Source organism: Oncorhynchus mykiss, chromosome 1, assembly GCF_057628025.1.
Source record: "Oncorhynchus mykiss isolate SJ-2025 chromosome 1, ASM5762802v1, whole genome shotgun sequence".
Lineage (NCBI taxonomy): Eukaryota > Metazoa > Chordata > Actinopteri > Salmoniformes > Salmonidae > Oncorhynchus > Oncorhynchus mykiss.
In genome coordinates this window covers 29,656,743-29,674,936 of record NC_143022.1, presented here as the reverse complement: position 1 = coordinate 29,674,936, position 18,194 = coordinate 29,656,743, and the positions used below count along the sequence as shown (strand labels likewise).

The following is an 18,194-nucleotide window of genomic DNA, read 5'->3' as shown; positions in this document are numbered from 1 at the left end:
GCCCATTCCGATTTCAGCATGACAATGTCCCCGTGCACAAAGCAAGGTCCATAAAGAAATGGTTTGTCGAGATAGGTATGGAAGACTGGCCTAGACAGAGCCCTAACCTCAACCCCATCAAACACCTTTGGGATGAATTGGAACGCCGACTGCGTGCCAGGCTTAATCGCCCAATCTCACTAATGCTCGTGGCTGAACAAAAACAAGTCCCAGCAGCAATGTTCCAACATCTAGTGGAAAGCCTTCCCTGAACAGTGTCGGCTGTTACAGTAACAAAGGGTGGGACCAACTCCCTATTAATGCCCATTATTTTGGAATGAGATGTTTGACGAGCAGGTGTCCACATACATTTGGTCATGTAGTGTAACTTAGTGTAATAGTTTTCCATTTAAAATCGTCAGAAATGATTGCACAAAAATCAGTTTAGCAAAACATTTCTCAAGCTAAAATTGCTAGGACTGTCTTGATATTTATTATCCCCATTAGCCGACGCCTATGGAAACAGCTAGTCTTACTGGGATCTGACAAATGAAAAATACAGCGACAAAAAAACTTTAGATACATTAAAAAAAAACTTAACATGTAGACACTCATCAGCTATTGCACAAGTATGATACAAAACACATGAAAAACTAAATTGACTGTACTGGGTCTTTAATCCTTAAAGTCTTACCTTGTTGCTGCCACGGGCCTTGCTGTCAATGCTTGAGTCTCGACTGGCCACAATTTCAACATTGTTGGATGTGATGGGAATGCAAGTGGAGCCATCATCCCCAGAGAGGCAGCTGGTAAAGAAACCAAATACAATGTTTCCAAACTGGGTACTAGATCTCCTTAAAAGATCTAGATGGAACATTATTAATCAATGGGACATAGCACTTAGCAAGGTCCCAACGTTGCTTTACAATTGTATAAAGAAAAAACAGGCGTAAACTAAGACTCAACAACATGAACAAAGCTGGAGGGAGGGGGGAGGAATACAAACCCTGTTTAGAGTAAGGGACAGGATACCAACCCGGTTTAGGGTAAGGTACAGGTTTAGGGTAAGGTTGTGCGCAATATGGTGAAGGGGCAGACATTGGGTTCAACATTTAATCAACCCAAATGATTTTCACAGCATACCAAATGTGAATTTCTATAGCTGAGAAATATGTGCATGCAGAGAAAAATACAACATAATAAAGTAGACGTAACATTACTACTTACATTATCTGGCACTCTTGGGTATTCATGTTCTCTGAATTAGGGCCTGTGGATTCATCCATCGTTGACCTGTTGCCAGCTCCCGGCAGAAGTCCATTCAATTCGCCATTGAAAGATGTTTTTCTTTGGCTCTCACATGGAGATGCGTCTACGAAAACAACCACCTGTGAGTAACTGGATATCACCAAACGAAGACATCTTAAAGCCCTATTATTAAAAAGTATGCGTTTAGTAGAGAAGGGGAATTTCGTGCCACCAGGAAACCCATTCTTAATGCTGAACTTCGACGACTGATGTTTCATCGCTTCCAAAGAAACTAGGCAACCTCGTGCGGTATGATTTGGTACTTGCTGCCTAATTATTTAGTTACCTACCTAGCCAGTTACTCATCATTAATTAATTAACCTTATGTAGGTAGCATTTGCTCACTTCCAAACGCCAACCAGCTAGCTAGCTATGCAAAGTACGCTAGTTTGATAACGAACGTTGCATTGCTAACTACCAAACAAGCAAACAAACAACCTGTAAGTCAGTAATGTTAGTTAGCCAACATCCTTTAACGTTGTAAGCTACTTATCTAGGTAGCTAATTACCTAGCTAACGTTACCTTGAATGGTTTTGCTAGCTAGCCGTGATGCAACATGCGAAATAAACACTAACGTTAAAATATTGTAAGTTTCATATTTTAACTAGTTACTGCGAGCAACCATTGTCACTTCGCTAACTAAACTAGCCTAGCTAGCAGTCCAGCTTACTAATATGTTCGCAAGTTGTAAATTAGCGGACGTAAGCTAACTATCTTAAGCCACATTTTCACACGTAATTAACGTAAACTAGCTAGCTTCGAATGTGAACACGCTTAGCTAGTTTGCATTTTGCAGCTAGAAAGCTAACGTTAGCTAGGTAGAACTTTAAAGGGCTAGGTAACGTTAGCTTGTAATGCGGCCTAAAAGCCTTTATCCACCTTTTCTTTCCCGGTAAACTTACCTACGTTGTTCCCGGGTCTATCCAACTTTAATATGTCACGAAGATGCTGGGTTGCACCCTCTATATCTATGTTTGAATTTGAAGCCATAGGTAAGGGATAGGGGGAAACGGATTCGTCAGAGGGGAGCGAAATTATTTATATTTTCGTTCTATGCTGTTAGTTTTGTGAAGCAGGCAAGTATAACTAAGCACTTCTGGGTCACGGATTTTCTTGGATTCCTTCAAAATAAGAGTCCCATCCCGTATACTTTAATAATTACGGCGAAAATGTGCCAATTATTCTGGCTAGCTTCTTTAACGTAGTTCGTTATCCAACACTACAAACTAGGTGTTCATGCATTTCTCACCCTCCACGGCACTAATAAAATAATGCTACGTCATAGAAAATACATTCAGATTCTATACACAGAAAACAGCATGAGCTAATAAAAATGCTTTGTGCTCATCTCAAATATGCGGAAGCCCTTCTTGAACCCTGCTGAAAACCAATAAACACAATAAAAGTCATACTTTTCATACGTATTTTATTTCTGTCTGCCAGAAGAATAGAATACCTTGTACATCTGTGAATGATAGCAGACCTTGAAGAGATGACTTTGATCTTCTTAATTGAACCAGTGTACCATCAGGGAAAACAAAAACAGTAGCCAATGCACTGGCTGAGGGAGGAAAAGCATTAGTTATGCCAGTCGTTGATTGACAGCAAACAATTGGTAACAATATATAATTATAAACTGTAAATCAAATCTAAATAGAAAAAAAATAAACTTGATTACTAGACAAATTTTACTGTAAAAATATGATCATGAGAGAAGTGGCCCCCACCACCACTTTACTTTTCCTGCAGGAAGTCTTGGGGATTTCCTTGTCACACAACAGGCAAGAACTGTTTCTTTATTTTCCAAAACATTGTATGGAATTAAAATGTGCAGTCCGTACATTCTGTTCCATGTGGAAAAGAGATATGTAATCATTGTAAAAAAAAGAATAAAAAAAAAAGGAAATAAATAAGGCAGTTTGACATATGCTTGTTCCTCGTCTTGCAAAAGAACACTTGCAAAGCCTCTCCAAAAATGTCAGGTCAATGCTACAGTACATTGTGCCATCAAAGTGATCCCAATTTCCAAGAGCATGCTTCAACTCATTATGGGGTTCTATTTCTGCAGTATCGGCCAAAGGAAATTATTTTGGGGAAAAAAATTGAGGGAACCCTATGTCCATATATATAACAATATATTGGCTGCATCTTGCTCAAGAAAAGACATGCTATAGCAGATCATATACAACAATGTGCTATAGAACTACTGACCAGAACCTAAATTGTTTACAATATAATGCTAACACAATTAAAATAAGAGTGACAAGGTAAGTGGAGGGAGAGAAATGGGTAAGAAAGGCAGAGGAACAATGAGCTCACATTAAGAAAAAGTAAACGGTTTATTGTGTATCATGGCTTTTGTATTCATTGTCAGAGAGCATGAGGAGGAAATGGGAAGCTTGCTGGTCTAAGGATGTTATTGATAATATTTTCTATGATTATTTGGATTGCTAGAGCAACCTGACATAACAATGAATGTTAAATTAAACTTTTAAAAAGAGATTTAGTTGTATACAATAAGGCAAGCTGATAACACACAGGGAGGGGAGTACGATGAGAAAACATGAGGATATAAGACATTGAGTCCGAACATAAAACTAAAATGGTGAAGGTAAATTGGTACATTTTTTTCCTTGTCTGCCATCTTCAGATATTTAAGCTCCCCAGCATCATGCAGGTCAGCGTAGGGAAAGGGACTCTTGATGGATCTGTGAACTCTCAGCAAAGGAACAGATCTCATTTCAGTTGAAGGCATGTAGCCTATGTGCCTGCATGTCTCTGTGATTGACATCTGGAATCCGGTGTAATTTCTCAAACAGGTATGGATGATACAGAGAGGAGGTTGGGCGTTTAGGTGTCTCTGCAAGACCTCCCCCATCCTCAGCCTTCCCTTATATCCACTCTGCCCACTTCTGGTGTCCTTAGCCGAAATTGTGCAGCGCGAGCCGGAACATATCATTGGTGCATACCCAGGCATCATTAATGTTCTTCAGGATGAAACTCTGATGAAATCCCATGATGGGGTCCTCATCAGCCTGTAACACAAAGATAGAGCTTAGTAAAAAGTCACAGTTATGACAGTGAATCTAATCCACAGCTGGGTGCATCTCTGACAACAGTTGATTCTGTCTTGGTCAAAGCGACAAACTGCCTTCACACAACACACATTCCTGTTATTCCACTCTATCATACATTTTTTTTTATTATTATTATTATTTTTTACAATCAATAGGCTTGTGGCAAACCCAAATTCCTCACAAGGCTTTTTCTAGCTAAACAGAGCACACACAGGTGTGAACAGGTACTAATGGAGATGCAGACAAAAAGCAAGCCATCTCTTTAGGTGTCAGTGGAGACTAGGCTTACACAACTCTGTAACAGTAACTGCTCAGTGATCATGACGGCATTGGCGTCTTCAAATAACACATGGATGTTCTAAAAAGCAGATTGCAAGTTCAAGGACCACAGTGAAGATCAGAGCTTTCATATAAGGCCATTACTGTGGCTTAGACTAGTTAATAATTTGTCAAACAAGCCAGCCTTCACTATAATCTCGGTTCAAATAATAAACCACTTTGTTTGTTGCAGTTTATAGTGCATTTCCCCTCTCTTTTAAAAGGGATTGTCTGGTACTTCGTATACTTTTTAGCCAATTGTTCTGAAAATAGCGCCCGTGAGCCAAAAATGGTCCTGAAAATTGCTTACAACATCACATATGTGCACCACGTAATTGCTCTCTCTCGTTCTACTGTTTGTGATTCTGGCTAGCTGTCACTCAAATGGCAAGGGGCTGAATCTCATCGTCTGGAACTTTAATTGCTAGGGGGCTGGCCAACGGGTGTGGAAATGTAGGAAAATGGCGCAGCAGTTTCCAGAAAAGACGCTTTCAAACTAGGGATTTTGTTGCCAAATGCAGAAAGACAGTAATTCTGCTCGTATGAACTACACATTGACACGTCCAGCCCAAAGAGGGTGGTTTTAAAAAAAAAAGACTAGTCGACCAAGGTACCAGAGCATGACTTTAAGCAGAGTGGGAAAAATTGGTGATTAGATCACATTTTTAGCACCCTGAATGCACTGTGGTCTCTAATTACCAAACTCTAGTTTGGCGTAAGATTAGTAAAAGCCTAACTGACACATGGTCACTCAGAACACTGGTCCTTACTGACAGTAAGTAGGGAGAAGATGGGTCATAAAACCACAGATAGGTCAAAGGTTGTGCAGGGCAAGCCTGAAGAATTTGTTGGTGCAAACCCAGGCATTCCTATAATTTTTCAGCAAAAACATGTACTGGAAGCCCAGGACCTGGTCATCATCTGTCTGCGAGACAGACAAAATACAATAGCCCTGACTTCTAATGTGCAAACTACTTACCTACCTCACACACATACCCTTGTTTTTACTAACATAGGAAGGCTTGGTCCATGTCTTATTCAGTCCATTTGCGTCGGCAGATTAATAAAAACATAGCTAGTTATATCAACTTGGTGAACAAAGGGCTTGAAACTGTGAAGCTGAAAACAGATGTACCTAGCTGTGCTTTTTAACAACATACAGTTTGATCAAACAGACAGAATCCTGACTCTTCATTTAAAACGACTTAAACAAATACAGTAACTTTCAAAGCAGGTGGGGATTTCTAGCCTGTACGCTATTCAGTTGTTAGTTTAAGAAACTGGCAATATACAGTACTGTTCAAAAGTTTGGGGTCACTTAGAAATGTCCTTGTTTTTGAAAGAAAAGCTTATTTTTTTGTCCATTTAAAATAACATCAAATTGATCAGAAATACAGTGTAGACATTGTTAAATGTTGTAAATGACTGTTGTAGCTGGAAACGGCAGATTTTTAATGGGATATCTACATATGCGTACAGAGGCCCATTATCAGCAACCATCACTCCTGTGTTCCAGTGGCACATTGTGTTAGCTATTCCAAGTTTATAATTTTAAAATGCTAACTGATCATTAGAAAACCCTTTTGCAATTATGTTAGCACAGCTGAAAGCTGATTAAAGAAGCCTTCTTTAGACTAGTTGAGTATCTAGAGCATCAGCATTTGTGGGTTCAATTACAGGCTCAAAATGGCAAAAAAACTACTTTCTTCTTAAACTCGTCAGTCTATTCTTGTTCGGAGAAATGAAGGCGATTCCATGCGAGAAATTACCAAGAAACTGAAGCTCTTGTACAACGCTGTGTATTACTCCCTTCACAGAAAAGCGCAAACTGGCTCTAACCAGAATAGAAAGAGTGGGAGGCCCCAGTGCACAACTGAGCAGAAGGACAAGTACATTAGAGGGTCTAGTTTGAGAAACAGACACCACACAAGTCCTCAATAGTACCCGCAAAACACCAGTCTCAACATCAACAGTGAAGAGGCGACTCCGAGATGCTGGCCTTCTAGGCAAGGGTTTTCTAATGATCAATTATCCTTTTAAAATTATCAACTTGGATTAGCTAACACAACATGCCATTGGAACACAGGAGTGATGGTTGCTGATAATGGGCCTCTGTACGCCTATGTAGATATTCCATTAAAAATCTGCCGTTTCCAGCTACAATAGTCATTGACAACATTAACAATGTCTACACTGTATTTCTGATCAATTTGATGTTATTTTAATGGAGAAAAAAAATGTGCTTTACTTTAAAAAAAAAGGACATTTGTACATGACCCCCAAACTTTAGAATGGTAGTGTACATTTTTACAGTATTAGAATGACAATTACTTACTTTTAATTGTCCTACTACCATACTCATTATACAGCTGTCAGGTGTGGGCTGGTGGTCTTGTGCTGTTATACTGTGAGCTATTTTTAAGAAGGGGAGAGTCTGAAAAGAAGAAATAATAAACAAGAGATGTATCTGAGACAAGCACATTCCACCAATATATCCTGGTCAATCAGTGCACTCCTGACATACTATTGAGACATTCCATTCTGTCATGCTCAGGTATATTTTAAAATGTCACTCACAGAAAGTTTCTCGACAATCGCTGCTTTTCCCTGGAATTGCTGTCCCTCCCATGTAAGGCATGATGCATCGATCTGTAAAAAGGAAAAGCAGAGGTTTGAGTTTGTCAGTGGGAGAAGGCACATTGGTGGTATAGGGTGGAAGGATGTGAGGTATGTCCCGACTCCCAATCTGTTTTATTCACAACTAACCTTTCTACGCATTCTCAGGTTAGGGTATGAGAGAGTGATATGCAACTATTTAGTCATGTACCATGTGGAAGAAGAATAGAAGATTCTTATTCTTTGATAAATATTGAATTATTGTTTAAGGGCAAAATATAGTTAACAGAAGCCTTTCAGTAATAGATTTGTATAATAACCCAAATGAGTCATAGCTTGTGCAGTTCTCCTCCCATCTAAGAATATAAATTGTGCTACCAATAGGGGGCTCAAAAACAACACATTGACTCAAGAATGCTAACCTAGCTGAATGTAAAGAAAAGGGAACAAACAACTTGCTTGTTCTCATGATTGATAAATTGACATTACAATTATTTGAACAGCTTAAAATAAGTAACTATATGCCGTCTTTGTACCTCTTATTGAAATATATTATGCTTTAGCTTGTAAGTGTCAAAGTAGTATGCATATTTGCCTGTCCCACAGTCTAACTTGATACTTCTTTGGCCCAAAACGTTCCTCAGATGAATGCTTGTCAAAACTTATTTGATCTAGGTCTAGGATCAGTCTCTGAAACACATAAACCAAGTAAAGGTTTGAACAGTAACATTGAAATAGGGCAAGACTACAGAACATTAATTGATTCAATCTTTCCCTTGGATAGTGTTTGGAATGGAATTATCAGGGAGCATTTGCTCACAGGTCTGGAGATATTGTATGATGCACTACTTTTCTATTTGAAAAAAACAACAACTGAACATTAACAAATATCCAATTTATTACTAAATGAGTTAACAGATGCAGAGGTGATGGTGTTGAAGGTGGAATAAATGCATGGGGGTGAAGACTGCAGTGGTGAGAACAGGACACAGGAAAGCAGAACTATGATTAATATTCATTGGTACAGACAGATCCACTCACATATATTGCTCCAAGCTGGGTCCTGTCCGTGTCAAAGAGCTGGTAGTAATGTTGCACAAAACTGGATCCTATCTGTTCCCAAATCGGCTTTTCCCCCATTCTGAATCACCTGGAAACAAGTTCAATTGGAAGAGACAATCTTATGAGTGTATAGTCCTAGTGGTGTGGATGACAGACTAAACTCAAGAAATCTGTGCAAGAAAGACCAGGTAGAGCTTGTTGGGTTTGCACTTAGGGGCAAAAGAAAGAGTCCACACCCAATTGCTCCATATCAAATAAAATTGTATGTCACATGCGCTGAATACAACAGAAGACCTTACCATATGAAATGCTTACGTACAAGCCCTTAACCAACAATGCAGCTCAAGAAATAGTTGTGAACATATTTACTAAATACTTTTTGATTGTATTAAAAAAAATGTAACAAGATATTTAAATAAAAATAACGAGGCTATATACAGGGGGTACTGGTACCGAGTCAATGTGCGGGGGTACAGGTTAGTCAAGGTCATTTATAAAAGTGACTATGCATAGATAATAAACAGCGAGTAGCAGCAGTGTAAAAATAAAGAGGGGGGGGGTCAATGTAAAGTGTCATCTATGGATTTCACATGACTGGGAATACAGATATGTATCTGTTGGTCACAGATACCTTTTTTTTTTTTTTTTAAAGGTAGGAGGCGTGAATCAGAAAACCAGTCAGTATTTGGTGTGACCACCATTTTGCCTCATGCAGCACGACACATCTACTTCACAGAGTTGTTCAGGCGGTTGATTGTGGCCTGTGGAACGTTGTCCCACTCTTCAATGGCTGTGCAAAATTGCTCTAAAATTAAGTTGGATGTGGCTTATGGTAGAGAAATTAACATTACATTTTCTGACAAGAGCTCTGGTGGACATTCTAGTCAGCATGCCAATTGCACGCTCCCTCAATTTGAGACATCTGTGGCATTGTCTTGTGTGGCAAAACTGCACATTTTAGAGTGTTATTATTGTCCCCAGTACAAGGTGCACCTGTGTAATGATCATGCTGTTCAATCATCTTATTGATATGCCACACCTGCCAGGTGGATGGATTATCTTGGCAAAGGAGAAATGCAAACAAATTTGTGCACATTTTAGAGAAGTAAGCTTTTTCGGCATATGGAAAATGGCAAGGATATTTTGGCATTTATATTTTTGTTCTGTATAGGAAATACATTTTTGAATTCAGTGGTTCAACAATATAATAACCGCACCAGGAATACACGCACTGACTAAACGTTTTTAAAAAAGGAGCACTGTAGAGTATTCTTCTTTGGGGCTTTTTCAGAAAACAGAGCTGATAGGACAAGGTTATGCTTCATTGGCAGAGCAAGCAAACCACGCACACTACTTTAGAACAATTGAGCAAATACCACAAAAGGCCATAGTTTAGCAACAGTTACACCCAAATGATGGTACCTATTCTGACAGTGCTAACTAAGCTAGTCTTGTTTGGATCAGTGCGCTGTCAGTGACGGCGTCTCACGTGCCTCCCCAACGCACATTAACTTTATACGAAGCTTGCATAGCTAGCTACCTCAATTATTCACACGAACCTAGGAAATACTAGTTTACAAATCATCCCTTGCACTATAATTGCAACACGTTATATCCAATCGTGTCGTTTGAGATTGCAAAGATAAGATCGCTAACTCAATCAAGTTATACAAGATACAGTAGCTAGCTACTATAGCTAACGTTTCATGTGTTCGTCAGCTGAATGCTATCTACTTACACAGTCCGCTCACGCCGTGAGCATGCCATGACATGGGCAATGTTGGACTCTTTCTTTGACTTTGGCTGAGCTAGCTAGCATAGGCAAGGCTAATATCAAACATTGGTTGGTTGTCTGACTAGCTCGATGCCCCGTATTGCTTAGCTAATAAAATGCAATCAAAGGGCTAGAAAATTAAAATATAAAGTGAATGCTAGATATACAAGTGGTATGGCACGTTCTTTCGCACTATCGGCTGCTAAAAATACCCTAACCGTTCCTCAACATACTGAAGCTTCTTTCGACCGGGCCCAGCCAGAACATAGGCGTGTCCTAGCTATCACTTTTGGCGAGCCACCGCCTGTCAAAAAGGTATATAAACTAATCCATTCTCAATCATAATATGATACGCTTGTCGCTAGAAGACAACAAATGTTTTTATTTAATATAGAATTACATTTTTTTAGAAAAGCAACTTACCGCGAACCCAAAACCGTGCCCCGGCTTCCAGTTATGGCGATTACACCAGTTTAGGCGCATGCTCATCTGTCTAATGCTACGTGGGAAATGAAGTTCTTCACTCTATACAGCTGGTAGGTTTTTCCACCCACACGAAACTCTCAACATACAAAAATATGGTACCTTTTAAATCAGCCCACTTTAATGAAGGTAAACTACATTTGTTGTGGAAATTTATAAGGATGGGTAGAATGGCCATGGTTTACATGCCTGCATCCACAAGATGGCACAGTTCTAATGGCACTGTATGCTACTATAAACAGACGTTTGAATTGAGTAGCCACACTGCTCCGGTGAACAATTTGCTAGCCTGGTTACTAGAACATCAGAGAAGTATGTGACAGCTCATCTTTGGGATGCTAATGTTTTTACGTAAATATTCCATTTCTGACACCGATAATAAATTACTGTGTGAAACACATTTGACTTACAGATAATTTCAGTAACAACGGTTCGTTTAAGTGTTTGTTTAATGTTCAACCTGGTTCCTTTGGAAATATTTCATGAGTTTGCAGGCCACAATGATAGCAAAGAAACAGTTCGATGCCTGACTGGCTACCACTTTCTAAAAGTGCTTAGAGCGATTCAGTCCTGTTGTGGTGCAGGCCCAGCCCTGGTCACATCTATTGCCAGGAGGTGCTGCAGGGCCAGCTCTGTGTCCATTTGTGTTGTGTGCTGCTCTAGCTCCTCCTGGTGTATCTGAAATGCCATAGTTAGGACCCAGTCTAGTGTGGTAGCGTCCAGAGAGGGGTCAATGTTCTTAAAGGCAGCCCTTAGATCAGCCACAGTCACCTCTCTGTGAATAAAAAACACCTGGTGATCCTTTCAAAACGGTTTACACTTTTCAAACAACAATGAAGCAAGTATATTACTTGTGCAAATTGAGATCTGTATAGATTTGTCATTTAGCAGACGCTCTTATCCAAAGCGACTAACGCAGATTTTTCACCTAGCCTTTACCCGCAAGGCTACCTGCCGCCCTACATGGGGTATACGCTTTGCTTACCCTTTGCCTCCCAGCTGAGTCCTCAGTTGGCTAATATACATATGCCTCTCTGTGGAGGCCTGCTTCTTCACCAGATTCAGGAAGTCTTTGTGTTTCCCATCTGCATCCTGCATAGAACATCACACCATGTCTTTGCCACAGTAATGGTAGCAGTGCATTAGGAAAGTATTCAGACCACTTGATTTGTTCAACATTTTGTTATTATAAAATTGATTAAATAAAATTTTCACATTTTATAAAGTATTCAGACGCGTTACTTTGTTGAAGCGATTACAGCCTCAGACAGCGATTACAGCCTCGAGTCTTCTTGGGTATGACGCTACAAGCTTGGCACACCTGTATTTGGGGAGTTTCTCCTATTTGTCTCTGCAGATCCTCTCAAGATCTGTCAGGTTGGATGGGGAGTGTCACTGCACAGTGAGGTCTCTGTAGATGTAACAGTATAGACTTTACGTCCGTCCCCTCGCCCCGACCTGGGCGCGAACCAGGGACGCTCTGCACACATCAACAGTCACCCTCGAAGCATCATTACCCATCGCCCCACAAAAGCCGCGGCCCTTGCAGTGCAAGGGGAACCACTACTTCAAGGTCTCAGAGCAAGTGACGTCACCGATTGAAACGCCACTAGCGCTAACTAGCTAGCCATTTCACATCGGCTACATAGAGATGTTAGATCGGGTTCAAGTCCGGGCTCTGGCCCAAAGCCACTCCTGCGTTGTCTTGGCTGTGTGCTTAGGGTCGTTGTCCTGTTAGAGGTGAACCTTTGCCCCAGTCTGAGGTTCTGAATGCTCTGGAGCAGATTTACAGCCTTGTTATAATCCATTTTAGAATAAGGCTGTAAACATATAACCTGAAGCTGCATTTATTGTAGCTGGGGATTTTAACAAAGCTAATTTTAGAACAAGGCTACCTAAATTCTGTCAACATATTGATTGTAGTACTCGTGCTGGCAAAACTCTGGATCACTGCTACTCTAACTTCCGCGATGCATACCCGTTACAAGGACTATTCAACACTGGTCTGACCAATTGGAATCCACGCTTCAAGAGTGTTTTGATCACGCGGACTGGGACATGTTCCGAGTAGCCTCAGTCTTCCAGTTCCTGCCACTGAAAAACATCCCCACAGCATGATGCTGCCACCACCATGCTTCACCGTAGGGATGGTGCTAGGTTTCCTCCAGACGTGACGCTTGACATTCAGGCCAAAGAGTTCAGTCTTGGTTTCATCAGACCAGATTATCTTGTTTCTCATGGTCTGAGAGTCCTTTAGGTGCCTTTTGGCAAACTCCAAGCGGGCTGTCCTTTTACCCAGGAGTGGCTTTCGTCTAGCCACTCTACCATAAATGCCTGATTGGTGTAGCGCTGCAGAGATGGTTGTCATTCTGGAAGGTTCTACCATCTCCACAGAGGAACTCTGGAGCTCTGTCAGAGTGACCATCGGCTTCTTGGTCACCTCCTTGACCAAGGCCCTTCTCCCCGATTGCTCAGTTTGGTCTGCCGGCCAACTCTAGTTAGTCTTGGTGGTTCCAAACTTCTTCTATTTAAGAATGATGGAGGCGACTATGTTCTTGGGGACCTTCAATGCTGCAGACATTTTTTGGTATCCTTCCCCAGATCTGTGCCTCGACACAATCCTGTTTCGGAGCTCTACGGACAATTCCATCAACATCATGGCTTGGTTTTTGCTCTGACATGCACTGTCAACAGGTGTGTGCCTTTCCAAATCATGTCCAATCAATTGAATTTACCACAGGTGGACTCCAATCAAGTTGTAGAAACATCAAGGATAATCAATGGAAACAGGATGCTATTGCTATTGTATACATCAAGGGTACTTTAATACTTTTTGAGAAGGTCCAGTCCCTCAAATTTCCAGACCATGGTCTGCCTATTGACCATGGCTGGTATTCCTCTATTAAAACGGGATTGTGAAATTATGTGGACTGAGGTGTGAAATTTTGGACTGAGACCCAAAAAGTTACCTCTGTATACAGTCTTTGGTATGGGAGGCTCCCACCGTTGTTGTCTAGCTCGGCCTGAGCTGTGGTCACTAGCTCATCGATGTCTTGCGCTCTTTTCAGAGGGAAGGCCATTTGCAAGTTATCTCTGCAAAAACAGAGGCCATTTTATATAGCCCACTCACTGTCATAATCGTAATGTTTGACTTTAATCTGTACTGTAATTTGATTACTGCATTACCTGAAATCCTGAACACTGAGCAGCCCACTCTCTGTACTGTCACTGTGGATCAACACTTTCAGCAGGTTAGACAGTAGATGTGTCTGACCATGGTACACACTCTCATCCACCTGTTAATAATACATTTATAACCATCAAATCATGCGCACCATCCTTTCTCACACTCATAAGAAGAGCGCTGTATAACACATTTGCAAGATCACACACCTTTCCTGTGAGAATGTCATTGAAGAGGCTGACAGAGTCATCCTTTTGGTGTTGACGAATGCCCTCTACTAAGCTATAAGCCCATTCTCCAGCCTTTTCCCCATATTGTCTCTCCAGATGTTGCCGCAGAAACTCGGGAAGATTGCTGCTTTCATTTCTCTTAAGAGAAATACAATTAGAAGCCATATCAGTCAAACAGTGTGTGAAATAACTCATTATTTCAAAGAGAGGTATCGGTTTACCCTTCCATCCTCCATGACCTTCTCCTTCCAAACCTCCTTGAGGATTCTCACAACCGCATTCTTCTTTAGCCTATGGTTCTTTAACTGCCCCTCATAGCGCAGGTATATGGGCACATCATCAGAAGTACCCTGAGTGGACACAGGGTGAAGACCTTTTGACCATGCCATTCTTTGTGGAAATGTGTTGATGTTCAGGCAGTTTGAAAGTTCAGCAGGGAAGGAGGTTTACCAGTCCAGTGAAAAACTCTGAGTTCTTTCCTCCCAGTTCTGCCAGCAGGATCTCCAAACGCCGCTGGCTGGACTGGCCCTGGGAGAGATCTGCCCAACGCTCACTACCTCCCAGTACGTCTGTAATCACACAGTGCTGTGTAAATGTTCTGATCTAAAATGTTTATATTGATTCAGTCACAAAGCAAAATGCTAAACACTTCAAGCATTACTACCAACAATACCATACCACAAATGGGAAGGGGGAAAAAACAGAACCTAGAGCAGTTTTTCTATGTGATACCTGCACACTGCTCCCATTCTGGCCTGGGGGTAGAGGCCTCTTTGAAGCCCTCCAGTTCTCCCTGGAGGCTGTCCCTCTGTGTTGTGACTTGCTTGTGCACCTCAAGCAGTGTGTCATATTCAGCCTTCATCTGATCAAAGTCTTTCTGCAGGGTCTCCAGCTGGAATAAATGCAAAGAGAGATTCAACACTCATTCAGGTCTGATTAAGTGTGACTGCTGTTGTTGAATCAAACATTTCATTGAACTGTACCTTAAGCAAGTTCTCTTTGTGGGTATGGTCCAACGTCTCCCAGTCACGGCGGGGAACTACGTCTCCATACTCCGCATGCAAGCGATTTAGCTCCACCTGGGCTTTAGTCAGGTCCTCTCGACACACCTTCAGAGCCAATTTCTCCTTCACTGGGTCCTCGATTTCCACTTCTGATGGAAAGGAACAGGTTTTCAGAAGTGACAACACCCCACACTTCGCTTACATCAAGACAGTTGACTAATAATTATTTTATTGTTACACATTTTTTCACTACCTTCCTGCTCTTCCTCGGGTTCCTCATCTGGTCCATAGCTCATGCTGCTGATGTTGGCGATGAGCAGCTTGCGAGCATCACATTCTTCTCTGTACATCAGATACTGAGCGGCCAGGTCTGCCTGCAGACAACACACCTGAGAAGAACAAGCAAAAGAGCGATGAAGGAGAGTTCAGGCAGCCTAAGCATGGTTGATATGAGCCAGAATAACTTGAATTCTGTGTTTTCAGAGCAGCACTGGTGTGATTGAGACTGAACCTAGTGGGTAAGCACTGTACCTGGGTCTGCAGGGAACTTTGTGTCTCTCTCATGTTTTCAATAACCTTTTGACGGTGTTGGCGCTCTTGCTTCAGAGCTCTAATCTCTACCCTCTCCTCCTCTCGCAGGCCCAGGATCCTCTTTTCACACTGCTCTGACACCACAACCAGACGAGCACGGAGAGGCTCCAGCTCCCGGATCTGGTCCCGTAGGTATGCTGCAGAAATGAATATCCATAGACAATAAAATCCAACATCCTATAAGCATGACATCTTTAAGTCCCTCTGATACTTCCATTCATCCTTGTTTTTCTGTCCAAACTCACATTCACCATAACAATATAGTCCTATATGCCACAATCAAACATTCCATGCTACAATGCCACACACCTAATGTGATTTCATATTCATTTTTTATGGCACACAGAAGCGGCTTGTACGTTTTGAAGTCCTCAATGAAACAGCCAAAGACCTCCCGGTATGCCTGCGTATGACAGAGGGCAGATTTTGTCACTTGACAACTAAGTGAAAATGAATCTATTCACTATACTCCTTATATGTAGTAAGGTAAATACACTGTAACAAAGCCTAAATTACATGGATAACCTGTATATTATATGGCAGATGGATGGGACCTGTAGTTTGCGCTCTTGGACTTTTGGTTGTTGTAAGTCAAGAGCCTGCAGCTCCTTCTTTAGGTAGCTTTCAAGCTGCTCCAGGAATCGTGGCTTCCCCACAGGGCCACCAAACTCATCACCGCATCTGTAGCATATTACCATCTCAGTAAATCCTTCCACAACTTTAACCCTATATCATATGACAGTATATATAATTTGCTAAATACCCATGGTTCCTGATCTCTCCACCTGAAGTGTGTCTCCTCCCCTGCTGAACAACTTGAGAGGTGACATGGGCAGGCCAGGTTGACAGGTAGCCTGAAGTACAGCCAACCTGACGGAGTGAGATAAAACGTTTTTTTTATTTTTATAAATAAATAGAAAAGCTTGCTCGGGGAACGAATGGTGTACTTAGTGATATGCACAAAGTCCCAAATGATCCAACCTAGCTAGCTAACTGCTTATCTTACTCTGGTTGATGCTCTACATGAGCCAGGACCGCCAATTGCCACTTGTCGCCCAGTTCTTTTTTCAGCGTTATGTTGACACTCAGACGACAGTCTGAAAGTGAGACGGAAACAAGCAGCTAACTAGAAATTATTATTATTATTATTATTATTATTATATGATTCGCTTAGTTACGTTACTATCATAGAGTAACGTTATCTGAGTGAGCTAGCTAAGTCAACAGTTAACGTTAGCCTACTACTTAATTGGACAAGGCCACTTGCCGTTCAAACGATGATAAAGGTGGTAATCTAATATCTTTCTGTGTCGACATCTGTTATGTTTAGATGCAGCAAACAAGCGAGCTAGCTAGTTACCAAATACATTAACATTTAATCCCTCTTCAATTAGGTTAGCTAGCTATTTGCTTCACTTCAGGCCAACACTTCAGGCTCACGACCGAGTTGTTATGTTTACACAATGTTGCCATGGAAATGAAGGACCCAGGAAGAACCCCAAATAGCAGACCATCGCGCGCCAGATACTTTTACATCACTGGAGAACCTTTTCCAGAGAGAAGGCGTAAAAAACTTTGACTTGGCGCAGGACTTAATCAAAGATTTTTAAAATTGTGACTTAATAATGTATGTACAGTGGTGTAAAGTACTTAAGTAAAAATACTTGTAAGTACTACTTAAGTAGTTTTTGGGGGTATCTGTACTTTACTATTTATATTTTTGACAAGGTTTACTTATACTTCCCTACATTCCTAAAGAAAATGTATGTGCTTTTTATTCCATACATTTTCCCTGACACCCAAAAGTACTTGTTAAATGTTGAATTAGCAGGACAGGAAAATTGTCCAATTCACTCACGTATCAAGAGAACACCCCTGGTCATTCGTAGTGCCTCTGATCTGGCGGACTCACTGCTTAATTTGTTGGAGAGTGTCCCTGGCTTTAAAACAAAATAGAAAATCGTGCCCTCTGGTTTGCTTAATATAAGACATTTGAAATAATTTATACAAATTTATAAGTATTATTTTACTGGGTGACTTTTACCTTCATAGAAAATGACTTTGGTATCTTTACTTTTACTCAAGTATGTAGTTTACTTTACTATTTATATTTTGTACATCTTTTACTTAACTACATTACAAAATAATGTACTTTTTACTCCATACATTTTCACTGACACCCAAAAGTACTTGCTACATTTTTGAATGCTTAGCAGGACAGTAAATGGTCCCATTCACACACTAATCAAGAGAACATCCCTGGTCATCCCTACTGTCTCTGATCTGGCGGACTCACTAAACACACGTGAGTGTGGCTTTGGTTATCATAAATAAAAAATAAATGGTGCCGTTTGGTTTGTTTAATATTAGGAAATTGAAATATTGAAGTATATTATAAACCAATTTTTTTTTGACTTATACTCATGTATTATTTTATTGAGTGACTTTCAATTTACTTGAGTCATTTTCTATGAACTTTACTTTTACTCAAGTATGACAATTGGGTACTTTCCCACCACTGCCAGTTTCAGAATCATCTCAATGATTTCGAATTTAAATAATGCAGC

The 18,194-nt window shown here is 40.8% G+C and overlaps 4 protein-coding genes across 9 annotated transcripts in view; 1 reads left to right on the top strand and 3 right to left on the bottom strand.

Annotated features, from left to right (window-relative positions):
• The window catches only part of LOC110520482 (enhancer of mRNA-decapping protein 4), a 41,304-nt gene extending 38,635 nt beyond the window's left edge, over positions 1 to 2,669 (bottom strand). Inside the window, exons 1-3 of one of the 2 annotated variants that reach the window (XM_021597833.3) lie at positions 2,191 to 2,669; positions 1,207 to 1,351; positions 674 to 785 (exon numbers count right to left, since the gene is read on the bottom strand). In XM_021597833.3, the coding sequence (XP_021453508.2) occupies positions 674 to 785; positions 1,207 to 1,351; positions 2,191 to 2,278 (345 nt within the window). In that variant the 5' untranslated portion in view covers positions 2,279 to 2,669. The remainder of the gene's footprint in view (positions 1 to 673; positions 786 to 1,206; positions 1,352 to 2,190) is intronic. The other variant, XM_021597842.3, reaches the window with a different exon arrangement.
• A 28-nt stretch (positions 2,670 to 2,697) lies between these two features.
• Positions 2,698 to 10,687, bottom strand: LOC110520468 (nuclear transport factor 2). Of its 2 annotated transcripts, none has more exons than XM_021597814.3 (5): positions 10,559 to 10,687; positions 8,341 to 8,449; positions 7,261 to 7,332; positions 7,019 to 7,117; positions 2,698 to 4,323 (listed from the first exon to the last, which is right to left on the bottom strand). In XM_021597814.3, the coding sequence occupies exons 2-5, from the start codon at positions 8,437 to 8,439 to the stop codon at positions 4,210 to 4,212; spliced, it is 384 nt and encodes a 127-aa protein (XP_021453489.1). In that variant the 5' UTR covers positions 8,440 to 8,449; positions 10,559 to 10,687; the 3' UTR covers positions 2,698 to 4,209. The 2 variants fall into 2 exon arrangements, with proteins under 2 accessions (XP_021453489.1, XP_021453496.1); XM_021597821.3 differs by lacking the exon at positions 10,559 to 10,687 and adding an exon at positions 10,100 to 10,426.
• The window catches only part of ranbp10 (RAN binding protein 10), a 44,075-nt gene continuing 36,416 nt past the window's right edge, over positions 10,536 to 18,194 (top strand). For both annotated transcript variants that reach the window (XM_090222489.1, XM_090222454.1), the window contains exons 1-2: positions 10,536 to 10,671; positions 15,676 to 15,759. The gene's annotated coding sequence lies outside the window, so the exon portion shown is untranslated. The remainder of the gene's footprint in view (positions 10,672 to 15,675; positions 15,760 to 18,194) is intronic.
• On the bottom strand, positions 11,050 to 17,118 carry tsnaxip1 (translin-associated factor X interacting protein 1). 3 transcript variants are annotated; one of them, XM_021597743.3, is made up of 16 exons: positions 16,895 to 17,118; positions 16,634 to 16,724; positions 16,391 to 16,497; positions 16,182 to 16,308; positions 15,937 to 16,030; positions 15,568 to 15,764; positions 15,290 to 15,425; positions 15,016 to 15,185; positions 14,765 to 14,924; positions 14,483 to 14,601; positions 14,254 to 14,382; positions 14,012 to 14,170; positions 13,805 to 13,914; positions 13,588 to 13,711; positions 11,604 to 11,710; positions 11,050 to 11,393 (listed from the first exon to the last, which is right to left on the bottom strand). In XM_021597743.3, exons 1-16 carry the CDS (start codon positions 16,942 to 16,944, stop codon positions 11,183 to 11,185), a joined length of 2,091 nt encoding a protein of 696 aa, XP_021453418.2. In that variant the 5' UTR covers positions 16,945 to 17,118; the 3' UTR covers positions 11,050 to 11,182. The 3 variants fall into 3 exon arrangements, with proteins under 3 accessions (XP_021453418.2, XP_090078387.1, XP_090078350.1); XM_090222261.1 differs by having other exon boundaries at positions 16,153 to 16,308; positions 16,895 to 17,092; XM_090222224.1 differs by lacking the exons at positions 15,937 to 16,030; positions 16,182 to 16,308 and having other exon boundaries at positions 16,895 to 17,092.